Source organism: Geotrypetes seraphini, chromosome 6 (assembly GCF_902459505.1).
Source record: "Geotrypetes seraphini chromosome 6, aGeoSer1.1, whole genome shotgun sequence".
Lineage (NCBI taxonomy): Eukaryota > Metazoa > Chordata > Amphibia > Gymnophiona > Dermophiidae > Geotrypetes > Geotrypetes seraphini.
The window spans coordinates 232,743,161-232,769,906 of NC_047089.1; the positions used below are offsets into that span (position 1 = coordinate 232,743,161).

The 26,746-nt window shown below is 45.0% G+C and overlaps 1 protein-coding gene across 2 annotated transcripts in view; it reads left to right on the forward strand.

Moving 5' to 3' along the window:
* The first annotated feature begins 2,614 nt into the window (after positions 1 to 2,614).
* Positions 2,615 to 26,746, forward strand: part of DOP1B (DOP1 leucine zipper like protein B) — a 245,892-nt gene continuing 221,760 nt past the window's right edge. For both annotated transcript variants that reach the window (XM_033947781.1, XM_033947782.1), the window contains exons 1-2: positions 2,615 to 2,864; positions 13,453 to 13,611. In XM_033947781.1, the coding sequence (XP_033803672.1) occupies positions 13,474 to 13,611 (138 nt within the window). In that variant the 5' untranslated portion in view covers positions 2,615 to 2,864; positions 13,453 to 13,473. The remainder of the gene's footprint in view (positions 2,865 to 13,452; positions 13,612 to 26,746) is intronic.

Genomic DNA, 26,746 nt, shown 5'->3' on the forward strand with positions numbered 1-26,746 from the left:
GGAGTAACTGGGTGACTTGCCCAGGGTCACAAGGAGCAGCATGGGTTTGAACCCCCAACCTTAGGGTGCTGAGGCTGTAGCTTTGACCACTGTGCCACACACTCCATGCGAGGCTGTCCAAACATGCCATCAGAGAACTCATAGCAACTTAATGACATGGGTACAGAATGTGTCCCCGTCCCTGCAGTTAACCGCTGGAAACCATCCCTATGTCATTCTGTAAGGAGAGAGGGAAGAATCAGAGTATGAATAGGCACAGACTCTGACCCTCAAGTCTTGCACTGAAGAATGCTGGTGTAAAAGGACTGAGTTTGAGATAGATATTAAAGAATAACATTCTTGCGGTTATCTGTGGGGACAGGGACAAATTCTGTCCTCATATCATTGATATCCAAAATGAGAATGCATGAAATATAAAAGCTGCATAAATTGGAGGCTTGGTAGATGCAGATTAATTGTGGATACTCTAAAATTTAGGTCCATCAGGACAAGCTTTGGAAACTCTTTACTGTTCTATAGGGAGAATGTTAGATTTGGGATTGCTGAATTAATGCAGAGATGCCAAGTTACCCAGATCCAGGCTGAAGACTTTCTGGTCAGTTTTGGTTTTGAACTTACATCCCTAAGCATCATGGGATTTGTAATGCCTGATCTTGGCCATTGAAATCAGTGCTGCTAGTCCCATAATATATAGGGTTACCAGATGTCTGAGAAAACCCAGACATGTCCTGACTTTCCAAAATCTGGCAGTTTGTCGGGCCTAGATGTCAGCAAAAAAAAGATGAGGCTTTTTGGGTGCAGGGCTGGAGACAGAATGGGGTGGGTTGGAGGCAGAACATGGTGGGGCTGGGGGGTGAGTCAGGGCAAGGTGGGGGCACATGCAGGGTTACAAGATGTCTGGATTTCCACAGACATGTCCTCTGTGTCCAGATGGCTTTTGAAAACCCAGCACTTTGTCCGGTTTCTGAAAAGCTGGTGAGATCGGGGCCAGGGCTGGAGTGCATCTGCGCGGATATGACATGATGTGTGCGACATCATTACATCGCATCTGTGCATGCGTAGATGCACTCTAACCCAGCCCGAAGAGACAAGGTTTGTGTGGGGTGGGTTCAAGGGCAGAATGGGGTGGGGCTGGGGGGGCGAAGTGAGGCGGACCCGGATGTGTAATGTGGCAGGCCCGGGGCGGAACAGGGTGGGGCCATGTATCCTCTTTACCAGATGGAAAATCTGGTAACCCTAGTCATATGTCCTGGTTTTCCCGTCCTTAAATCTGGTAACCCTAATAATACAACAGGATGGGATGGTCAGAAATCCCGGACTGCCCAAAATTTCCATCCTGGAACTGGATAACTTGACATTTCTGTTATACATTATAGCAGAATCAGCAGAACACCTTGGTTGGGGGGAGTGGAGTGCAGGGGGAGGGGGCTGAGGGCAAAACCAACCAACCTATGCCCTCCTTCTCTAACCAGCTCCCAACTACTTTCTGATGTTGTGTACTTCAAATAATTAATTGCTCATTACCTCAATAAGTTCACTCCATTCCCAGAGCATCCAAGTCATTCAATTTCATGAGGGATTTATTTTATTTATATACCACTTATATCCTAAGTGGTTCACATTCAGGTACTGATACCGCAATTCTCTCTACTCTTCAATATCCTCTGTATATGGCCAGATAACTCCTTTTGTAATCCACCTTGAATTGCAAGGTAATGGCAGAATAGACATTACTAATGTAATGTACTTTATCATAGTTCCCTATCTGTCCCGCTGGGCTTAAACTCTATCTAGTGTACCTGGGGAAATGAGGGGATTAAGTGACTTGCCCAGGGTCACAAGGAACAGGAGGGATTGGAACCCCCAGCCTCAGGGTGCTGAGGCTGCATCTCTAACCCCTGCATCACACACTCCCATGGATTATAGTACACGCCCAGTATTTTCCAAGTGTATCTACTCCTGGAGCAACTTCTTGCCAGTCAGAGTTTAATCATATCCACATTGCCTATGCCTGAGCTTGATTTTACATGCACTGCCTCCATTGTATGCAAATTAGAGAATGACAAGGTGACAAAATTCATCACCGTCCCCGTCTCCGCGGATAACCGCGGGAAACCATCTTCATGTCACTCTTTAAGGAAAGCAGGAAGAATCAGAGTATGAATGGCCACAACCACTGACCCGCAAGCTTTGCTTTGAATAATGCTGGTGTAGAAGGACAGAGGATGAAATAGACACTAGAAAATGACATGAGTTTATTTCCCGCGGTTATCCGCGGGGACGGGGACGGTGATGAATTTTGTCACCGTGTCATTCTCTAATGCAAATCTCTTTCATGCACAGTCACTGTGGATATCCTGAAAACCTGACTGGCAAGAGGGTACCGTCGATAGTCGGTACATCAATAACAACTAGACGTGGAAACTTGGGAGACGCTGCCTTATAGGACCTACTGCACGGACTGTACATTGTGGAATCGGGGGCCTAAGCAAGGCCACATCACAATGGGTTGACAGTTGAAAGGCCGGACGGGTCCAAACGACTTAACAGAGCGGGGAGGACCGCGGCCCACCTTAAAAGCTGCGCCGGCCAGTCTACCTTAAGGACGACCGGAAGCTGCTGGCAGCGGGAGGAAGCCGGAAGGGAGAAGAGGAGGAAGCTCCGCTCTTCCTTCAGATGCTGCGCCTCAGCTGGCGTTTCGGTGATTTGGCTGAGAGGGAGCCAGCCGGGCTCAGTCTCCCTGTCTCGTAGGAGCCCTAGACATCGAAGGAGGGAGCCAGCCAGCCAGAGCAGCCTTCCTGCTGGCGTGTGCGCCTACGGCTGCCCTTCTCTCTTAAAAGGACCTGTGACAGCAAGAGCACCAGGTTCGTACTGTCCTGGGGTGCGCAGCAGCAATCTTGTACTATCGGGGAGGGAGCAAGGAGCGACGATCCATGGCCCTGCTGCATCCCAGGGGAGAGGGGGTCCGTAGGGAACACAGAGCTCTGACCCTGTTGCATCCTCGGGGGAAAGGGGTCCCTAGGGAGTACAGAGCAGCGATCCTCCTGCTGCATCCCAAGGAAGATGGGGGTCCGTAGGGAGTTCAGAGCAGTGACGTTGCTGTATCCCCAGGGACAGGGGGTCCGTAGGGAGTACAGAGGTATCCCCAGGGAGAGAGGGTCTGTCCGTAGGGAGCACAGAACAGTGACCCTGATGCATCCCCAGGGAAAGGGGTCTGTAGGGAGTACACAGTGACTCTCCTGCTACATCCTCAGGGAGAGGGGTCTGTAGGGAGTACAGAGCAGTGACGTTGCTGTATCCCCAGGGACAGGGGGTCCGTAGGGAGTACAGAGGCATCCCCAGGGAGAGAGGGTCCGTCCGTAGGGAGCACAGAACAGTGACCCTGATGCATCCCCAGGGAAAGGGGGTCTGTAGGGAGTACACAGTGACTCTCCTGCTACATCCTCAGGGAGAGGGGTCTGTAGGGAGTACAGAGCAGTGACGTTGCTGTATCCCCAGGGACAGGGGGTCCGTAGGGAGTACAGAGGCATCCCCAGGGAGAGAGGGTCCGTCCGTAGGGAGCACAGAACAGTGACCCTGATGCATCCCCAGGGAAAGGGGGTCTGTAGGGAGTACACAGTAACTCTCCTGTTACATCCTCAGGGAGAGGGGTCTGTAGGGAGTACAGAGCAGTGACCCTGATGCATCCCCACGGAAAGGGGTCCGTAGGGAGTACAGAGACATCCATAGGAAGAGGGGGTCTGTCCATAGGGAACACAGAGCTGTGACCCTGTTGCATCCTCAGGGAAAGGGGGTCCGTAGGGAGTACAGAGCAGTGACCCTGATGCATCCCCAGGGAGAGGGGGGTCCTTAGGGAGTACAGAGCAGCGACCCCGATGCATCCCCAGGGAAAGGGGGTCCATAGGGAGTACAGAGCAGTTACCCCGATGCATCCCCAGGGAAAGGGGGTCCGTAGGGAGTACAGAGCAGTGATCCTGATGCATCCCCAGGGAAAGGGGGTCCATAGGGAGTACAGAGCAGTGACCCTGATGCATCCCCAGGGAGAGGGGGGTCCGTAGGGAATACTGAGCAGTGACCCTGATGCATCCCCAGGGAAAGGGGGTCCGTAGGGAGTACAGAGGCATTCCCAGGGAGAGGGGGTCCATCCGTAAGGAATACAGAGCTGTGACCCTGCTACATCCTCAGGGAAAGGGGGTCTGTAGGGAGTACAGAGCAGTGACCCTGATGCACCCCCAGGGAGAGGGGGGTCCGTAGGGAGTACAGAGCAGTGACCCTGATGAATCCCCAGGGAAAGGGGGTCCGTAGGGAGTACAGAGGCATCCCCAGGGAGAGAGAGTCCATCCGTAGGAAGCACAGAGCTGTGACCCTGCTACATCCTCAGGGAAAGGGGGTCTGTAGGGAGTACAGCGCAGTGACTCTCCTACTACATCCTCAAAGAGAGGGGTCCATAGGGAGTACAGAGTAGTGACCCTGATGCATCTCCAGGGAAAGTGGGTCCCTAGGGAGTACAGAGGCATCCCCAGGGAGAGAGGGTCCGTCTGTAGGAAACACAGAGCTGTGACCCTGCTACATTCTCAGGGAAAGGGGGGTCCATAGGGAACACAGACTAGTGACCCTGCTGCATCCCCAGGGAGAGGTGGTGAGGAGGGACAGGGCAGTAGTTCTGCTGTAGCATCCAGGAGGAGAGGAGATGAGCAGATCCTATGTAATCCCCAGAGAGAGATGGGCATCAGACATAACATAAATATTTATTTCTTTACCGCAGTAACCTCTCAGTTCAATGCGATTAACAAAAAGAAGAAAACTGACATTACAGTTGGATTCAAAGCAATGATAATTATCTAACAAATAAACACTAACCTAACACAAGTTTGGTTAAACAAATGAGTTTTCAGCAAGTGCCTAAATCTATATATATAAAATCGGAGGTATGTATGTGTGTATGTATGTGTGTATGTGCCGCGATCACGCAAAAACGGCTTGACCGATTTGGACGAAACTTGGTATGCAGATCCCTCACTACCTGGGGTGATATGTTCTGGGGGTCTCTCGGCCCACAACTCTATGTTGCTTGCTCAAGGGTGGATTCACCCAACAATTTATATGTTCTTGCTCCTGGAGGTGAAACTAAAAATGTTGTTTATAATCAAGTTTTGTGTTAGTTGTATTGTATTCATTTTGTCAAATATTTCACATTATAATTTGAATATTGTACTTTTTATTAAGCTGTAAAAGAGTAATTTCATTCACCACCATAAAGTATCTTTATTTGAATCCATTTACAGTGTTATTGCTATAATTAAATACCCGTGCAACGCCGGGGCATCACCTAGTTGCATATAAGTAGAATACAACCCTGCCCCATCCCAGTAAAGAAAGTATGAGTACAGAATAGTGACCCTTTATTTAACCCTGTCCCCCCTCCCCTCCAAGTTGTGGCAATAGGAAGTGGTGATCATGTGTCATATTGTGGTGGGCGTGAATAGGCTGTAGATACCTTGTACAACTCTGGGTAGGAGTAGAACAGATTTTGTAGACTTACCTCAGGTAGTGAGAAGCTAGCATTGGCCTTGTATCCTTTGGGGTTGGGGGAGCATGCTGCTGCACAATTATGGCAAGGTGGAAAGCAGTGGTTGAAGACATTGCCTTAGGAGCTTTAAAATTTAAATCATATACTTGAGATGGCAGAGAGGGAAATATTTATTTTTTTTCTTATATAATAATAATAATAATAATAATTTTATTCTTTTATACCACCATACCGAAAAAGTTCTAGGCGGTTCACAACAAGGTGAGCTAATACATGGGATACAGATAAAATACAAATTACAATAATGGACTTAAAAACAGATGACAGAAAGCATTTACAATATAATGCAGAAAATGCCGGCATAGCAGGGAAAGAAATAATACATAGATAGAACAGATAAATTTGAACAGAATTCTCGACTCTATCGGCAACCAATGGAGTTTCAAATAAAAAGGAGTGATATGCTCCCATTTTTTTTCAACCAAAAATGAGGCAAACGGCAGTATTCTGAATCGCTCTCAATTTTTTGAAAAGCTATTGAAGTGGTGTACATTCAGGAATGGTGGGTATTTTTCTGTCCCAGGGGCTCACAGTCTGAGTTTGTACTTAAAGCAGTTAAAGGTTAAATAACTTTCCCAATATCCCAAGGAGCTGCAGGGGGATTTAAACTGGGCTCCCTGGTTCTTAGTTGGCTATTTTTCCACTATGAGAAAAAACATGCAACAATCCAGGTAAATGAGGAGGAAGGTAATTGAGATTTTTCTGGCACCTATGATTGTATCAGTAATCACTATATAACAGTGGTCTCAAACATGCGGCCCGGGGGCCACATGCGGCCCGCCAGGTACTATTTTGAGGCCCTCGGTATGTTTATCATAATCACAAAAGTAAAATAAAACAGTTTCTTGATCATATGTCTCTTTAGCTATAAATGACAATATTATTATTAAGACTTAGCCAAAAGGAAAGATTTATAAACTATAAAGAGTTTTACCCCATGCAAAATTGCCATTTCTTTAAGAAGACATTAACTATTTTTTCTGAGGCCCTCCAAGTATCTACAAATCCAAAATGCGGCCCTGCAAAGGGTTTGAGTTTGAGACCACTACTAGTACTCCTTAATTCTAAGCCAGTACCAACAACAAGAATTTGCACCTGCTTTGTATGTAATTGTTCCTTTCAAAACAATGCATGTGATCTTGAAAATATGAATAATCCAGGGCTCTACTGTGCTAAATCCTACTGAAATAAAGACTTGGGGCCTCTTTTATAAAGCCACGCTAACGGCCCCGAAGCCCATAGAGATTTAAAGGGCTTTGGGGCTGTTGCGGTGCGGCAGCCACTAGCGCAGCTTTGTAAAAGAGGCAGTTGATCTTGTATTTCAATTTGTCTGTTTTATTATTTGTTATGTTAAAGTTCAATGCCCATTATTTGTATTCAAAATTTGGCCGAATAATAAAATACGCTTTTCAGTGTAGCTCAAATTTTTTTTCTTCCGTTTATTGTTTAATTCAAAATTTGCTAAACTCTATTTTCTGACAGATGCAACAAAGCAGTTTACACTATAAAAGCAAAGACAGAAGGAACACCATAGTCAGATAAGGCTGGGAGAGAACTATTTATTTAGTCAATTTTCTATACCGTTCTCCCGGGAGAGCTCAGAACGGTTTACACGAGTTAATTCATGTTTTCAATCATTTTTCCTGTCTGTTCCAGTGGGTTCACAATCTATCTAATGTACCTGGAGCAGTGGGGGGATTAAGTGATTTGCCCAGGGTCACAAGGAGCAGCGAGGGTTTGATCCCACAACCCCCAGAGTGCTGAGGCTGTAACTTTAACCACTGCGCCACACTCTCCCCAACTAATCAAACAGAACCAGAAATAACAAGATGTTGCATTTAGATCCAGGAAAAGGGGGCACATGTGTAACCATGATCTATTGCAGCCAGCCATTGGCTGCACTCAGTCTGCAAATATGAAGCTGAACAAATGGGTCTTGAAAGCTGGCTTGAATGAGGTTTCAGTGACCTTTAACTGTGTGAGCAGAGAGCGATCTATCCCTCTGCTCAGGGTATTGTTTTCTGTGACACTCTGCGTGCCTTTACGTAGAGATATGGATGGGCAATCCTTTTACTTGGATATATAACCATGTACAGTACTTGCAAAAATATTTGACATGTGCCCTCCACATGTTGCATTGAAATATTTTTTTTGTTTTATGATATGAGCTGTTTTTGAGTCCTCTTTCTGGGACTGTAACTACAGTGGAAGCAGAAGTAGAGCTCTAGTGAGCTCAACAGTGGTCTTGGAACACCTTTGCCTTGTTTGCTTGGTTTGTTTTATACCCCATCCTCCCAGAAGAGCTCAGTTACAAGTGTACATACATAATAAAGCATATTTAAACAAAGTGATGGCAAATATGGCATGGCAGAACATTGTCTGACAAAGATGGTAAAACATAGAATAATGAGGCATAGTATGGGAAAACTTAGCATGGCAAGCATAGTATTACAAGCATGGCTAACCTAGTATGACATGACAGTGCCTTCCTGAAGTTCAGTAGACCTTTTAACGATCTTATATGAGTAGGTAGTGTGAGTAAGATTTTTTTCTGGGTAGTCTCAAGGTGGAGGGCGCATCCTGCGAACCGTGTGTAATCGGTTTTCTTCTTGTGAGCGAAGCGGTCGATTCAGGGAGTAGGATGGATGTTTGTAGGCCATATAGGTCGGTACCATGTAATGGAAGAGTTTTAATAGGCCATTATTAGACCTTTGAATATACATCGTTTGTTGAACGGCACTCCATGCTGGCCACTGGATCTCTTATGTAGATATTCTTTAGGAGTCAGATGGCGGCATTTTGTACTTAAAGTCGATGGATGTTTTTTCTAGTGAGCCCATTTAGGAGCACGTTGCAGTAGTCCTTACAGGAGAGGACAAAGATATAGAGTAGTTGAGTGAAGTCCGGTTCTGAGAAGTATTGTCTGATTTTCTGTAGCTGCCAGAGGTAGTAGAACGAGGTGAATACTACTTGGGAGATATGGTCAGAGAGCATAAGGTCACTGTCAAGGATCACCCCTAGGCTGCGTACTTTGTCTTTGGCTATCAGGGTGGCGGATTCCCAAGTGATTGACAGGCGGGTGAGTTCGGGGTCACCTCTCTGTATCCAGAGGCGTTTGGTTGTCATCACGTTTAGTTGCAGCTTGTTTTGAGTCATCCGGCTTTTTATTTCTGAGAGGCAGTTGTGTAGTTTTGGAGATTTGAGTATCTCGGTTTAAGCCTAGCGGTAGGTACAGTTGTATATTGTCGGCAAACGAGTGGATCTTTATTTGGGAGGGAGGGGAAGCTACTGCGCAGGGGGATGGAAGGGGAGGAAAGATGCTGCACATGGGGAGAGAGAGGAAGAATTGTTGGGGTGAAGGAGAGGAAGGGAGAGATGAAACAAAGGTAGAAAGGGGTGAGAGGGAGACACCCTGCATAAGGTGGAGGGGAGGGACATAGGCTAGAGGGCAGAGAAAGATGGTGCATGGGGTGAGAGAGAATTTTTGCACATGATAATAGAGGGGAGGAAGGGAAAGATGCTGCATGGAAGGGAATAGAGAGGTTTGACCCAGGGCATAAGGCAGGGGGAGGGGGGTGGAGAGAGAGAGATGGTAGAAACAAATGTTGGATATGGCAGTAGAAGGTAGAAAAATTTTTATTTTCTATTTTGTGATTACAATATGTCAGATTTGAAATATGTAACCTGCCAGAGCTGGTGTTAGACAGCTAGGACCTAGCATAGAGAGGAAAAATCTTTTTGTTTATTTTGTTTATACCACAGCGTGGGCAGGTGGGGGTGGAGAGGGCAAAGGGGTGATGGGGTGGTTGGAAAGGCTACAAAATAAACCTGCCAGGACATTTGAAAAAAAAACGCCCGATTGGGTGGGGAAAATCGAATCGAAAAATTTTTCCCTATATCAGACAGCACTAGGTGAGACTAAGGCAGATCCAAAAAAACATATGTTCGTTCTCCTTCTGAAATTGGGAATAAACATCTGTCTAAAAAGAGAGATGTCCTGAGTTAGACCTTCTGGTTTCAGAAAAGTGCTTCAATAGATTCAGCGCTGCATTGGAGGGATTAAGGGAGATGACAGTTTCGGGGGAAATGGACGGCTATATTTTTCTAAAATGCTAACATAAGAACATAAGCAATGCCTCTGCTGGGTCAGACCTGAGGTTCATCATGCCCAGCAGTCCGCTCACGCGGCAGCCCAACAGGTCCAGGACCTGTGCAGTAATCCTCTATTTATACCCCTCAATCCCCTTTTCCAGCAAACGGTCAACATCAATATTTGTTATAATGATAATAATAATAATAATAACTTTATATATAAGTGCTTCTATGAGAGTAGCTTATTGTATTTGATTGCATTTTTTGTATGTTTTTCAAAATCAATAAAAAAGAAGATAAATCATGCAAGGGAATCAAAGACCAACATTGCATATGTCTAGTACCAGATGCTCTCTGGAAAGCGAAGGGTCATTGTGTTATGCCAGGTTTAGGTCATTCATGTTTTCGGTCTGAGGCACAGTACAACCAGCACCATCTCTGACAGTGGGACAAAGACATTAAGAAAAAGAGGATTCTGTAGGAGACAGGGAAGTTCACTCTGAGTGCCGTGTGCATTTCTGTTGACCACTTCTAAAAAAGGACATTGACATGGTGGAGCAATTCAAAAGAGGGCCACTAAAATGATGTATGGGTTAGGATGAAGGGCCGTATCCTGGGTGGTACTGATGAAAGCAATCAGGCAGACCTGAAGCCAAGTGTTCAGCTAAGAACATGGGGGATAAGGAAGAGGGGTTAGATTGAAGATGACAATGGATATGTTCATCTCTCCAAAGTTGCAACTGGACAGACTGGAGAGTCCAATTTCTTTAGTCAGTTTTCTTTACCTAGGGGAGCTTTCTCTCTATCCCAGTGGGCTTATCTAATGTAGCTGGGTCACAGGGAGCAGTGTGGGTTGGAAGTTACAACACCACACTTTCAGACATGCTACGGTAAAAGATAGTGTGCTATTCTCTCTGTAACTGGTTTATCTAGCATATAAACATTCATGTTGCCATTGCATAACATAAGCATCTCTGTGGTGGCATAGGAACATCTAAGTTACTGTGTTGACCTGTTGATGTTTTACACTGTATTTCTAAAATGGATATTCATACTGCACATTGCTGGCACAAGAACATCCGTTTCATTGTGTATATTAGGACAGGCTCTGCATCGACAGATACTGATCTAAGATATTAACAGACGTCAGAGAAAGGGCGGGACCGCCGGAAGAGGAAGCAGCGTAGCGCAGGGCTCAGAGAAGGGGCAGGACTGCCGGCAGAGGAAGCAGCTGGGCTCACTGGCATCCGGAAACAAGGTAGACAGCTTCTCCATGGGAGAGGGGGGGGAGGCTGTGGGGGTGCGAGAGGTTCTTCGGGTGGGAGTGCGAGCGGTCCATCGGGGTGGGAGTGCGAGCGGTCCTTACGGATGATGAATCGGGGGGGGGGGCATCAGGCTTTCAGGGTGGGGACAGGACTTCAAGGGGGAGAGGAGAGTTGAGAGTTGGGGTGGCCAAAAGTAGAGTCGGGTGGCCAGAGGAGAGTCGGGGCAGTGAATGGAAAGTCGGGGCGGGTGAAAGGAGAGTCGGGGCAGCCAGAGGAGAGTCGGGGCGGCATGCGCGGTATACCCATGAGCGCGGTATATAAAAATTTCTTTACATAAATTTGTGTTTCCCGCGCACTATACCCGGGTGCGCGTTATCTACATGAAAATACGGTAATTAAAATTCACATATACCCCAATTACCCTAAAATTTTTTTAAAAAACAAACAAACCTATATCATGCGACTCCAATAGCCAGTCGCAGAGCTACATGTCATCCATTCAAGGTTGGTTTTTTTTTAATAACATTTGATTAATCGCCTATCCAAATCCTAAGCATTTAACCATAGGGGGCTAAAGTAGTCCAGCAGTAAATTACATTTGTTCTCAGTGGAAATGGAAGAGACGAGAATCATATCAGAGCTCTCTGTGGAGGATGGGGTTTAAATAAATAAATTCAAAAAATTGTGAGACACCTGCACCGAGGTTTAGCTCTACAATCCCATCCTCTTCCTCAAAGATCAATTGGTATAGATGGGCAGGCTAAATAGGTCATGTGGCTTTTAGATGTCTTTATGTTTAATACTTATGTACAATTCTTCACCCAATTCTTCAGCATAAGAAACCATACAATCTGTAACTCCCAAACGAATGTATTCCTCATATATGTTGAACTAGACTCTCGCTGTGCATGCTTCAAGACGATCTAACTATATGTGAACCTAATATATCTCTGGAACTGCTAATGTAAGATGAACCACATATCTGTATGTTATAAATATTTATTTTGCGTGTGCTAATTCGGGATGAAAAATTGTATTAGACCAGTGGTCTCAAACTCTAACCCTTTTTCAGGGCCACATTTTAGATTTGTAGAGGTACTTGGAGGGCCGCAGAAAAAATAGTTAATGTCTTATTAAAGAAGCGACAATTTTGCTGGAGGTAAAACTCTTTATTGTTTATAAATCTTTCCTTTTGGCTAAGTCTTAATAATAATAATATTGTGATTTATAGCTAAAGAGACATATGATCAAGAAACTGTTTTATTTTACTTTTGTGATTATGATAAACATACCGAGGGCCTCAAAATAGTACCTGGCGGGGCCGCATGTGACCCCTGGGCTGCAAGTTTGAGGCCACTATATTAGACAAATTTCACTGTAGCCCATATTGCCTTAGTTTTCTGTGTCTTGCTTGTTTAATTATTATGTGTGTTACCTTGTAACCCGTTCTGAGCTCTCTGAGGAAGACGGGATATAAATTGAATTAAATAAATACAAACCAAAGTTTTGATTCTGAGGGAACGTTGGGTTGAGGATTAATATGTATTTGCTGCTTGACTCGGATCTTCATAACCCTTGTGATGGCAGTTTTCCGAGGACAGAGCTCATTGCCGACATGAATTCCAGTTTATAATCTGTATGTTTTCATGTCTTGTAACCTCGCTTGGGTTAACCTGTGGGACTGAGAGGTCTGTTCTAAATGTGAGCATTCCTTTGAGGTCAGCAGTGCTGCACAGATGCATTGGTAATGTATAGATGCAGCTAGAGAATGACACGGGGACAAATTTTTCCCCGTCCCTGCAAGTTTTCTCACTGTCCCTGCTCCATTCTTGTAAGCTCTGCCTTAACCACACAAATCTTAAACGCTTATTAAAGTGTTTGATGCTTGTGCAGATGAAGACGGAGCTCAGGCATTGGTGGAACGAGGCATTATGACATCGCAGTCTGAGCTCTAGAATGTTACTTATGATTTTAAAGTGGTTGAGGCTTGTGCAGATGAAGACGGAGCTCAGGCATTGGTGGAACGAGGCATTATGACATCGCAGTCTGAGCTCTAGAATGTTACTTATGATTTTAAAGTGGTTGAGGCTTGTGCAGATGAAGACGGAGCTCAGGCATTGGTGGAACGAGGCATTATGACATCGCAGTCTGAGCTCTAGAATGTTACTTATGATTTTAAAGTGGTTGAGGCTTGTGCAGATGAAGACGGAGCTCAGGCATTGATGGAACGAAGCATTATGACATCGCAGTCTGAGCTCTAGAATGTTACTTATGATTTTAAAGTAGTTGAGGCTTGTGCAGATGAAGACGGAGCTTGCAGGAATGGGGCAGGGACAGGAAAAGAACTCGCCAGGACTGAGTTCCCGCAGAGACGGGGAAAATTGGCCCCATTTCATTCTGTAGATTCAAAATTTCTTGTTGCCTGATGCTTTCTATTCATTTAATATTTTTATGAGGCTTAATTGCTTCTTAAGTGTACCCATGTTTTCTTTGAATAACTTCCAGCACTGGCAGTGAGCATGCAAGATGGACTCAGAAGAGCAGGAGCTATTAAGTGATTACAGATACCGAAATTATTCTTCAGCCATCGAAAAGGCCTTGAGGAACTTTGAGTCTTCAAGTGAGTGGGCTGATCTCATATCCTCCCTGGGCAAACTCAACAAGGTATAATCCTTTTATTTCTGCTTTGATGATTGTTGTTGGTTTTGGTGGGTTTTTTTTTTTTTAAATGTTCCTTATCTGTATGTGGTGGTGGTTCTTTTTTCTTAACCAATGTATTTTAGTTTTTACAATGTACAAAGTTCTAGCTCTTGTAGCCTGAGACTAGTGAAATGTGATGTTAGCCAACCAGAATTAGTTGTATGGTTCCGCATATCATGATGGAAAATAGCTCTTAATTCACAGTGAATTTGTGCATATTAGGTGAAAAAAGATTAAGGAAATATCATACAAAGTACAATTTATTAACTAAAGCATACCGCTGCTATGTTACTGCCATATCAGTCCTACAAGTTACAGGAGCTGTGTTATTGCACCTTTTGTTCTCAATGGATCCCAACTTGCTTTTGAGGTAAAATAAAGCATGTTTGGATCCAACTACTATTACTTGATGAAGACTACTGACTATTTTCGTAGCCTTCCTCTGGACTGACACCATCCTGTTTATATCTTTTTTGAAGATATGGTCTCCAGAATTGTACACAGTATTCTAAATGAGGTCTCACCAGTGTATTATAGATGGGGCATACCTCCTTTTTCCTACTAGCCATACCTCACCCTAGCATCCTTCAAGCTTTCACTGTCATGTGTTCAACCTATTTGGCCACCTTAATATCATCACTTACTATCATACCCAAGTCCTGCTTCTCGTTCGCGCACAAAAGTTCCTCACTCCTAAACTTTACTGTTCCTTTGGGGTTTTTTTTAGCCCAAATACATGACCTTGCATTTCTTAGCGTTAAATCTTAGCTGCCAAATTTCAGACCATTCTTCAAGCTTTGCTAGGTCCTTCCTCATGTTGTTCACCTCTTCAGGGGTGTCTACTCTATTGTAGATTTTGGTATCATCCGCAAAGAGGCAAATCTTACCTGACAGCCCTTCAGCAATATCGCTTACAAAAATATTAAAAAGAACAGGCCCAAGAATCGAACCTTGAGGTACACCACTGCTTGCCCTAGGAATGATAGCATGGAGTGTTGATACTATTTGGGTTTCTACCAGGTACTTGTGACCTGGATTGGCTATTGTTGGAAGCAGTGTGAATAATTCTGATTGGCACATTGGGCGGTACCTGCCTCAGATTCTTTTTGTGATTCATCTGTTAATGTGTGCTAGAGTTTGTTTCTTTTAATTGTAAGCCGCTTAGTGCTAAGCAGGATATAAGTTTTTAAAAATAAATAAATGTTGCTATTGCTCAGATGGCATGAGTCAGAATATTCTTTATCCAGTGACTTCCATGGAGTTCTGATCTGAATCTGTTGTTGAGGAGCGGTGGGGTTTCTTGGATGCAGAGCATGTATACATTTAACCTGAAAACTTGGCTCTTTTCAAAAATCTAACACTTCCCGCTTTTTGGTACCCTGTCCCTCTTTATCATCCTAGCTCCTTTCCTATAACCCTTCATTGTAGCTCCTTTTCAACCTAACCCTGTAAACCGTGCCGAGCTCTACGCTTGTGGAGATGGCGCGGTATACAAACCTAAGATTTAGTTTAGTTTAGTTTAGAATGACATGGGTTCAAATTTTTCCCCATCCCCATGGGAACTCATTTTACCATCCCATTCCGGCGAGTTCTTTTCCAGTCCCTGCCCCATTCCTGCAAGCTCTGTCCTCATATGCACAAGCCTCAAATACTTTAAAATCATAAGTGTTCGAGTCTTGTGCAGTTAAGGCAGAGCTTACAAGAATGGGACAGGGACAGCAACAAAACCCATGGGGACGGGACAGGGATATTGAGTTCCTGAGGGGACCCCGTGTTATTCGTTACATTTAACCCACAAGAGCAACCATGCTGGACCATACTGCAGACGTGTGAAGATCGCGTATGCAGTGCGTCACAAATATGCAAGTATCATCAGTCAGATGTGTCCAGGTTGAGAACCATAGGTCTATATGAAAAGATGTGCATGCAGCTTATAAGAGCTGCATAATCTGGCTCTAAATTATTATCCCTCTTTTCTTTTTCACTCTTTTTTTGCTCATAACCTCAATATTGGCTCGGGGAAAAGGCTCTGAGACTTTTCCCTTCAATGAGTCTTACCGTGAAAGCCTTTTACTGCCCACTGAAGTGAGACTGAACATAGTATGTAGGATCTTGTCATCCATCATAATCTAATGTTGAAAGAACTTCTTCAATGCTTAAACGCATTCATTGTAAAATCTTTCATCTGTTCAGGATTTTGGAGTCGAGAATAGGAAACAATTTTGGGTGGAGCTGATAAAATGGTACTCCAGCTTTAAAATAAAAACTTACAAAATTATAGGGAAAAGTTTACCATTTTATACTTATCTTTTGTTCAGACTTCAAATATATTTTCTAATCTATTGGTCCTAATTTTATACATACATAAATGTTTCTGATTTGCTACACTTAGGAGTTGGTCAGAATCAAAGGTTTAGTGGAGGGAGGTTCTATAGAGTGGTTGCAGAAATTTAAGATGACAAAGTAGCTTTACCCGACAACTTATCTTTATGTGAGGGAATACAAGAAAATAAGAGACGATAGATTTGATGGAAAGCAGTTAAATTTCTCCATATAGGAATATATATAGGAATCCACCTAAAAACCTGGCTATTCTCAAAACTGTAACACTTCCCCCCTCTTAGGCCTCTCACCTTCCCCCTTTACACCTAATTCTTTAATCTCTCCACTGTAGTTCCTCTCTCATCTTTCTTCCTGTAAACCGTGCCAAGCTCCGCATTCGTGGAGATGGTGCGGTATATAAACCCAAGGTTTAGTTTAGTTTAGTTTATATATGTGTAGAAACAGAGCCAATGTGGCAAATCTGAGTAATACCAATTTGGTTCCTGGATGAGTAGCAAGTGCAGACAAACACAAGTCCAGAGAGCCAACTTCAACTGCTAAGCCACAATGAAAAAGAAAATTTACTTGGATCACATATTATTACTGAAGTAAACCCGGGCAGAAAGTAATCAGCCTGGGGGCAATGATCAAAACAATTTACATGAGTAAATCAAGTTTCAAGTTTTATTGGGATTTGTTATCTACGCAATATCATATATTTCAATGCGTATAACAATTGTTTTTGAAATAACAATTAACAAATTGGGGAGGACAAAACAAGATAATATAGACAAATTTTGGCATTCTATTACAAACTGGTACAAAAGGCAAAAGGGTTGAACTACAAATTTTTTAAGAAAAGAAACATTTAAGGAAAAAAAAAACACATATGGAGGGGTCATGGAAAACATATATGGTAGGATCTCAAATCCAAGATATAAAGTGAAATAAAGAGTATTTTGGCGACCTACACATAACACTCATTAAAAACTGGGATTTAATATTTGTAGGTAATATTTTCTATATATTGAAAGCGTCCTTGAACAGAAAGCTTTTAAGGGAACGCTTAAATTTTTCTAAAGAAGGTTCATTACATATAAATAGTGGTAAATTGTTCCAGAGCTGAGGTGCTATGACCGAAAAAATGGTAGATCTCCTGGTCCCTATTATTTTTAAAGACGGAATAGTTAATAGATGTTGTTGTGTTAATCTGAGTGTCCTAGATGATGAATAAGGTATCAAAAATGGTCCAAAAATAGTGGCACATGTTCTGGTGCAACATGCTTAGGTTCCTGTTTACCCCATAATGTGTGCAACCGCTGATTTTTCAAGATCAGTGTGCAGTCTTGTGCTTGTGCTGTGTAGGAGAGATGGAAAATTGCCCTCCTCGTTTTGTTCAATAGGAATGCCTTCCATGAAGAATATTCTTGAATATGTCTTAAAAAAATTGGATATGAGCAATGGCTTAAGATCTTGGTTTATGGTTTGTTAACAACTCATAAGACTATCGCATAGATCTCAGTGGTGTGCAGACTATATAAAGAAAGATTGGAAGGGAATTACAATAATAGGACAGAGCAGAGAGACCATCACAGAGAGGTAGGGGAGAGTGGGTAGAGGAAGAAGGTGGGAAATATAATGGTGGTTCAAACCAGGCAAGGTTAAGTTTGGTCTGGATTAATTTTACACGCAGAGTTGAAAAACCAAGTTCTTAGAGCAACTTTGACGTTCTTGAAAGATAATTCACCAGTGGAAAAGGGCAGCAAAATAAAAAAGCACACTGTCTAGTGGAGTCAAGTTGCGACGTCGGAAGGCTTCTGGTTCAGGTGCAGGATGCACGAGGAGCCGCTGCATGCGGCTCCATGCACACTACGGCTGTGAGCAGGAGGAGGGAGCCGGCCATAAGATGACACCGGGGGGCATCGGACTGCGGGCCGCATAAAATGGCCAGGTTGGAGCCTGCCAGAAGGTTAGACACCCGCCGGGGGGAGGGAGACAACAAAGGTAGGGGGAATGGTTTTATTTTCAAGTTAGTGTTTGAATTGTGTCAATTTTGAGCATTTTAATCTGCTGTCTATTAGTGCTGCCTGATTCGCAATTCGAATCGATTCACCAATTCACTTCGGGCGAATCTAATTGTTTTTGTAAAAAATCAAACTCACCAATTCGTTGGCCCCCCTTGCTAGAGATCCATTCGGGCTTTCCCTCTGCCACCGGAATTCTTCCATGTAATGTAACTTCTGGTTTTGCAAAACCGGAAGTTACATCAGAAGCAAGAACTCCGGTGGCAGAGGGAAAGCCGAGTAGACCTCTGCGTGCAGAACGGCAGCAACAAGGTGATTTTTAATTGGTTGGCTGGCAGTAGATGCCCACGCCTCATCTTCCTGCATGTAAGCTCATGCTTCCTCCGGAGCCTGGAAAACGCCCCCAATATACCACCTGTATGTACCGTTCTTGCTGCTGCTGCTGCTGCTCAGTGGCGCATGCCTACTCTCCCGGGTCCTGCCAGCGGCTGGCCTTTCATCAGCTACATGACGGCCAGAGCCCTGCACACCTGTGAGTGCCAGGTGACGTGGCGCACGGGGGCTCCCAAGGAGCTGTGCGAGCGCATTGGAAATGCTGCGGAGACACTTCTCACTCGGCTTTTGCAAGGCTGCGTCTTCTGCAGCTCACGGGAAAAGTGTTTGTCTGCTGTGTGAAGCACCTGGAGCTCTTGGTAGGTGCCACAATGCACAAGTGTTTCCCTCTGCCAGCCAAATACTGGGCTTCAGTGTTAGGAGTTGGAGCTGGGGGAGAGGGGAGATGGACTTGGAGTTGGTGGACTGGAGAAGGCGAGATAGGGAGAAGATGGAGGGGGGAAGATGGATGGTGGAGGGGGCGAGATGGACTTGGGGGAGATCATGGGGGAGGGAGAGATGAACTTGGGGGAGAGGGGAAATTGGGGGGAGGGATAGAAGAAATAATGGATCTAAAACAGGAGATGGAGAGAGATGGTGGACAATGGGATTTAGGGAGGGAAGGAATAGAAAGGGAAAGAAGTTGTACACAAGGGATGGTGCAGGGGGAGGGAAGGTAGAGATGTGTTCTGGTAGGAATCAATGTTGAGAAGCATACAGTGTGCTTTGTGTAGTTTAATTTTGTGGTTAGCCATTACCATTATGTGTTAATAAGATTATATTGTATATATGAAAAATGAATGGAAAAAATGGTGTTATAATTATAAAATAGTATTATAATGGGGGTGGAGTCTGGGGCGGAGATTGGGTGGGGTCTGGTTCGCGACTTAGCCTGCATTTTGGATTTCGGCCCCTTAATATGATCAAATTTGACACCCCTGTCCTAAATCAAAAGAAATTTTTTTAAGGCCTGTTTTACTGAAACAGGCCCATTGAGCACTCTTAATGCATATCCTATTATTCTTCCTTCTGTTGATTTACAGCCAAAAAGCAAACAAGCCAAATGTATATCCAGGGCGGTTGACCTTTCCATTGTTTATATTCTTAGGGAACTACAAAGTGTTTTGAACCAAAGTCCAGCATGTTCAGTAACCAGAAACAGTAGATAAGAGCCAATGATTGTCTTGCATTGTAATACTATCAGCTGCCATAGTTCCCTCATTGTCCACTTCCCCATCATTCTATAATCTTGCGTATCCAGGTTATGTTTTTCACTGTAGATATTCTATAATTTAATTGACAAATGAGCTGTTAATTGACACTAATGACCAATTATTAGTGATGATCTGTGCACTAAAGATTAACATTTAACCTGTCAAATCCCTGATTACCTTCTTCTGTAAGGTTTCATGGAGTGCACACATGATGTTTGACTAGTAACTTGGTTTGTGCAACCCTTTGTGCAAACTTCGAGGAAACTTTAGGTGACATCCATAGGAAGAGTGAGTAACCGAACAAGTAAAGCCTCAAGAATATAAAGCCTTCAGAAATATAATCCTCAGGAATATCATATCTCTCAAAACTGGTTCACCTTAATTGTAAGTAAAATGATCAGTTCATGTCTAATAATAATCTTCCTGTTTTGGTCTAACCAACCTAGATAAGTTTAAGTTTAAGTTTATTAGGATTTTATATACCGCCTATCAAGGTTATCTAAGCGGTTTTACAATCAGGTACTCAAGCATTTTCCCTCTCTGTCCCGGTGGGCTTACAATCTATCTAACGTACCTAGGACTATGGAGGATTAAGTGACTTGCCCAGGGTCACAAGGAGCAGCGCGGGGTTTGAACCCACAACCCCAGGGTGCTGAGGCTGTAGATCCAACCACTGCGCCACACACTCCTCGCCACTCGCCACACAGCCATCCACACTATCCCAATTCACTGGACCAGACAAAGGAAATCAAAACAAAAAACTACTGTATTTTCACACATTTAACGCGCGCGTTATACACGATTTTACAAACTGTGCATAACCATGCGCGTTATACGCGTGAGCGCGTTTTACAACTTTTTTTTATATAGTTCCCCCCCTCCCCGACTTCCGATTCACCCCGCAGGACCGCTCGCACCCCCACCCCGAAGGACCACTCGCACCCCCACAGCCTCCCCCCCATCATGGAGAAGCTCCTACCGTTGTCCTGCTGCTTCCTCTGCCGGCGGTCCCGCCCCTTCTGTGAGCCCTGCGTCTGCGCTGCTTCCTCTTCCGGCGGTCCCGCCCTTTCTCTGACTTCAGAGGCTGTGGGTGGGGGTGCGGGTGCGTGTGCGAGCGGTCCTTCGGGGTGGGGGTGCGAGCGGACCTGCGGTGGGGTGAATCGGACGTCGGGGGGGGGGCATCAGGCTTTCAGGGTGGGGACAGGACTTCAAGGCGGAGAGGAGAGTCGGGGCGGGCGAAAGGAGAGTCGGGGCGGGCGAAAGGAGAGTCGGGACGGGCGAAAGGAGAGTCGGGGCGGGCGAAAGGAGAGTTGGGGTGGCCAGAGGAGAGTCGGGGTGGGTGAAAGGAGAGTCGGGGCGGCCAGAGGAGAGTCGGGGTGGGCAAAAGGAGAGTCGGGGTGGGCCAGAGGAGAGTCAGGGTGGCCAGAGGAGAGTCGGGGCGGGCGAAAGGAGAGTCAGGGAGGCATGCGCAGTATACGGGTGTGCGCGGTATATAAAAATTTCTTTACATAAATTACAGTTTCCCGCGCTCTATACCCGGGTGCGCGGTATATGAGTGAAAATACGGTACTTGCCCACCTCCAAGACAGTTCCTATTAGATATGCTAAGCTCCATTCCCAGTCAAATTTCCACTGTAAACAGCACAAAAAAAACCCCAAGTAACAAAGGGCTAGATTTACTAACCTGCCTGAATCGGAACAATCCGACGCATTCAGGAACCTAAAATATGCAGACGGGGTGATCGGAGGAATGCCTTCATCTGCCTGCATGGATCACGCAAGCACAGACTGCGCAGACCCATCCGAGCCACAACTTTTTTTTTTTTTAAACTTTAAACTTTTGCGAGCCCGTGGGTTTAACCCGCTTCGGGTTAGGCATAGGCATAGGGACAAGCATAGGCAGTCGGCAGTCGGGGCAAGCATGTTCAGGGTCCGATTCTCCTGCTCCTATTCGGAGGTGGCAGCCTTTTCCCTCCTTCCCTTCAGTACGAGCCCGTGGGTTTAAAGCTGGCGCTGTACTGTGGCGTACAGCCCCGCTTTAAAACCACGGTCTTGCACTACGGGGAAGGGCGGCAGAGAGCAGAAGAGTCGGGGTAAGCAGGCAGGAGAGATCGGGGCAGAGCAGGGCGGCATTCAGCTCGGTTCCGCATCCCCACAAGTTCATTGGAAATCTCTAGTGCAGGGAACTGGTGTCTTTGGACCGGTGGAAACCCCCACTTGGACTTTGTGTCCATCTGTTTGGCCTATGTTTCCATACTCGGGATTGGATGTGGAGGGACGGTTGTGGGTGGTAGGGTTTTGGATAATTGGATTCTTACTGTCTTTTGGCACCTGTTTGCAGATCTGTTCTTTTGATTGTGGTTTCTTGACATGTTGGCGCAGCTAGGATTCGTGGGGGGGGGGAGGGGGAGGCAGGGATTGTGACTGTTCAGTTCTAAAAATTTTACGTTGTATACTTTGTTCTGTTCATTGCTTCCTTTAATAAAAAAGGTTTAATTCTAAAGAGATTAGGTCTCTTCCGTTTAAAAAAAAAATAAAAAAGAGAGAGAGAAGGACAAGAGGCTTGCATCTTATCTTAAATTTTAGAGACCTCAACTGTTTCCTGCTCAAGACAAAAATCAGGATATAGTACAAATAAAACTTATTTTGCAATTTACCAGTTTGTCCCATGTGGATTTCAAAAAGCCATGAAAACTTGATGATGATCATCAAGTTGCTAGGACGCGAACACGAGTCAATGGCACCTAACAATATATTTCAAAAGGTCATCTATGTGATGGGTTCTGTTTCCTGCTGAAGGGGAATTTCTGTACATCAATTCTCTTCCCTTTTCCTGGAGGGGAGCTGAACGTGAAAAGGATCTAACGCAAGGGTGTCAAACTCAATCACATGAAGGGGCCGAAATCCAAAACACAGGCTAAGTCACGGGCCAGACCCAGCCCAATCTCCGCCCCAGACCTCGCCCCCATAATAATACTAATTATAACACTATTTTTTCTATTCATTTTTCATGTATACACACAAAATAATCTTATTAACACATAATGGTAATGGTTAACCACAAAATTAAACTACACAAAAACACACTGTAGGCTTCTCAACATTCATTCCTACCAGAACACAGATAACCCCTATGCAAATACAGGACCAAAAACTAAAAGTACTCATATAGTAAAAAACAAAACCAAAAACATCCTAAGATTCAAGATTCTGCATGCAGTACAACCCCCGGGTCCTTCTGCGAGGAGCTCCAGAAGGACCTGAACAAGCTGGAGAAGTGGGCGGAAAGGTGGCAGATGAATTTTAACATAGACAAATGGAAGGTGATGCACCTGGGTAGGAAAAACAAGGAACATGAATATAGAATGTTAGGAGTAACTTTGAGCAAAAGCGAACAAGAAAAGGACTTGGGGGTACTGATAGACAGGAACCTGAAACCGTTGGCTCAATGTGCGGCGGCGGCAAAGAGAGTAAACAGGATGTTGGGCATGATAAAGAAGGGGATCACGAGTAGATCGGAGGCCGTCATAATGCCGCTTTACAGAGCAATGGTCAGACCACACTTGGAATACTGTGTCCAACACTGGTCTCCCTACCTAAAGAAAGATATAACCCTGCTGGAGAAGGTGCAGAGGCGAGCCACGAAACTAGTAAAAGGAATGGAAAATTTGAGCTACAAGGAACGACTCGAAAAATTAGGACTGTTCACCCTTGAAAAGAGGAGACTGCGAGGGGACATGCTAGAGACTTTTAAAATATTAAAAGGATTTGACAAATAGACCAAGAAACATCATTATTCACTTTCTCGAATGTGACACAGACAAGAGGTCATGGACAGAAACTGAGGGGCAGCAGGTCCAGGACAAATGTCAGGAAGTTCTGCTTCGCACAGAGAGTGGTGGATGCTTGGAATGCTCTCCCGGAGGAGGTTGTGACGGAGACTAGCATTCTGGGATTCAAGCGCAAGTTGGATGCACACCTTCTTGCAAATCACATTGAGGGATACGGAAATTAAGGTCTCCAACAGGGAGCACCAAGCTTGGCCTCCGCGTGTGCGGGTCGCCGGACTAGAAGGACCTAGGGTCTGATCTGGTGAAGGCGTTTCTTATGTTCTTTATGTTCTTATTTCTTCCTGAGCAGTGCATTAAAATGCTCAAAATTGACACAATTCAAACACTAACTTGAAAATAAAAACCATTCCCCCTACTTTTGTTTTCTCCCTCCATGTTGTGCCTCCCTCCGGCGAGTGTCTCACTTCTGTCTGGCTCTAACCTGGCTGTTTTATGCGGCCCGCAGTCCGATGCCCTTTGGTATCATCTTGTGGCCGGCTGCCTCCTCCTCACAGCCGTAGTGTTCACGGAGCCGCGTACAGCGGCTCCTCGTGCATCCTGAACCGGAAGCCTTCTCTCTGACGTCTGGATGAGGTGTGGAATGCACAAGGAGCCGCTGCACGCAGCTCCGTGCACATTACAGCTGTGAGGAGGAGGGAGCCGGCCACAAGGTAAAACTGGGGGCATTGAACCGCACACAACTCCCGCCACAAGGTCCACATTTCTAAATGATCACTTTGAAATTTGCAAGTCTTATGCTGCAAAATATTGGTCCGAAGTTTTGCTAGGTCTTCCCACAGCAGGGAACCTTCCTTTGACCATTGCTAATTATCTGTGCTGTCTTTGGGTTTCTTAGCTGTGGGAAGATCGCTCCTGCCTGAAAACCCACTAGACCACCAGTTAAGGCTTAAGGAGGGGCTTACAGGACTTAAAATAGCCGGAAAAATGAAAGTTTTTTCGTTTAAAACTGTGACTAAGCAAATCTATAGATACAGAATTCACAAATACGGAGGGGGAAGTGTATGTGTTTGTTTCATCAAGCCAGTCACTAGAAGGAGCATTTAACTATTCTACAAAAAAAATACCGATATATAATTTCAGTCTCTCTGTATTTCTGCAAAAAATGTTTATAGTAAAGCACGAATGGACTCCCAAACAAGACTGAGTGCAATCTAGCTAAACTTAAAGCCAGTTCAATAGAAACAGCACTAACCATTCTTCATGAAAAATGCCACTTTTATAATCTGAGACAGTGTGGGGTCTCCTACAAAAGTAAACTGTCCTTCCAGATTGTCCTCAAATTTGGGAGTGAAATGGTTTTTTAAAGTTTTAATTAAAAGTTACATGCCTACCCTCTTTCAGCTATAGAAAGCACTCATATTGAGCCATCTATAAACTCAGGGAGCCTCCTCGTAGCTCCACAATGGTTCCAGGGCATGTGTTCTCTGAATGCCAGATCCCAACAACAGTCCCATAAAATCTAATTCCCTGAAAAGTACAATTGAGCTTAGGGGCAATTATACAGTGATCTAGATCACTGTTCTTCAACCGCCGGTCTGTGGACTGGTGCCGGTCCGCAGAAAATTACTGCCGGTCTGCAACGGGCCGGCGAAATCAACAGCAGCAATTTCCTGCCTGTCCACGCAGGGCCAGCAAGATTGATGAGCTGCAGAGCCGGCGAAATCATGGGGAGCCTCAAACAGTGGCTTTCTCCCCTCCCAGCAGCTGTCGGTACTTACCAGCCAGCGATTCACTAAGGCAGCCTTGGGGCTTTTGCTGAGTCGCGGTAGCCTCTGATGATGCAACTTCCTCTTTCCTCAGAGGTGGTGCGACCCATCAAAGGACCCAAGGCTGCCTTAGTGAATCGCTGCGCTGGCAAGTACGGAGAGCTGCTAGGAGGGGAGAAAGCCACTGTTGGAGGCTGAGAAGCTGCTGGGCAAGGGGAATAAAAAGGGACAGCTGCTACTGGATCTGGAGTGAAGGAGAAGGAGAGATCCCGCTGAAAGGGGAGGAGGGAAAGGAGTCTGGGAAGCCGCTGGACAAGGGAAAAAAAGGGACAGCTGCTACTGGACCTGGAGGGAGGGAGAAGGAGAGATGCTGCTGGGAGGGGGGAGGGAAAGGAGTCTGGGAAGCTGCTGGACAAGGGAAAAAGGACAGCTGCTACTGGATCTGGAGTGAAGGAAAAGGAGAAATGCTGCTGGGAGAGGAAGGGAAGAGAGTTACTGCTGGACAGGGGAGGAGGGAAGGGAGAAGGAAAAAGGAAGGAAACAGCTGGCAGGGAGATTAGAGGAGGGGAAGGGGAGAGTCAGGAATGAGAAAGTAGAGAGATGGGAAGGGGGTCAGCAGAGAAATAGAGGGACAAAGATGCTAGATCTGGTGTAGGAGAAATTAAAAATGAAGAGAGCAGTGAAGCTGGAATGAATCATGTAAAAAGGAGAGAGGGGGCACAGGCTGGATGGAAAGGGGAGAGGGGCATAGAAAGAAGACAGATGCCATATGGAAAGGGGAGAGGGCAGACAGTGGATGGAAGGGGCAGATGCTGGCTTGAAGAGACAGAGAGGGCAGTCGCTGGAAAGAAGAGAGTGAAAAGAAGATGAAAGCAGAAACTAGAGACAACAAAAGGTAGAAAAAAATAATTTTATTTCTATTTTGTGATTAGAATATATCAGATTTGAAATATATATCCTGCTAGAGCTGGTGTTAGACATAACTGGGGACTGCAAAGCCCAGGCAATGCTTCTTTAGCTTCCAGTTGGCTTAGGGCTCTCTCTGATCAGGGGGCAGTTGCCCTAGTTGCACTCCCCTAACACTATTCCTGCTATGTGTGACTGCGGTATTCTGTTAGCATGATATTTCTGTGTAGCATTCTGTAATAATTTGGCTTAAACAGTTTTCTTGATAGTAGAGGGGATATATGTGAAGGGGAGAGGAAACAGAAGTTTTGTTGATTCTTTCTCTGTATTATTTGTATTTTTAAAATGACAATTGTACAGAATATTGTTTCTTTTTATATTTTAATAAAATACATTCAATATAAAATCATAACTGAGGCTTGTGCGGATGGGATCAGATGGTTTGCGAGGACCGAGCTTGCGGAGACGGGGCAAAAACGGGATTTTAAAATTTCAGTCCTAGTAGTTTGCGGGTCCACAAGAAAATTTTTTTGCCGCCGGTCAGTAGGTGTAAAAAGGTTGAAGAACACTGATCTAGATCTCCTCAAGGCAGTCGTATGAATCAGATCTCAGCATCCCATGAGGCCTCTGTCATTGTCCCGAGCCAGATGCGTATCTCCCATTATTGCCACTAGAGCTTTCTTTGTCACCATCGAAACTTGTGA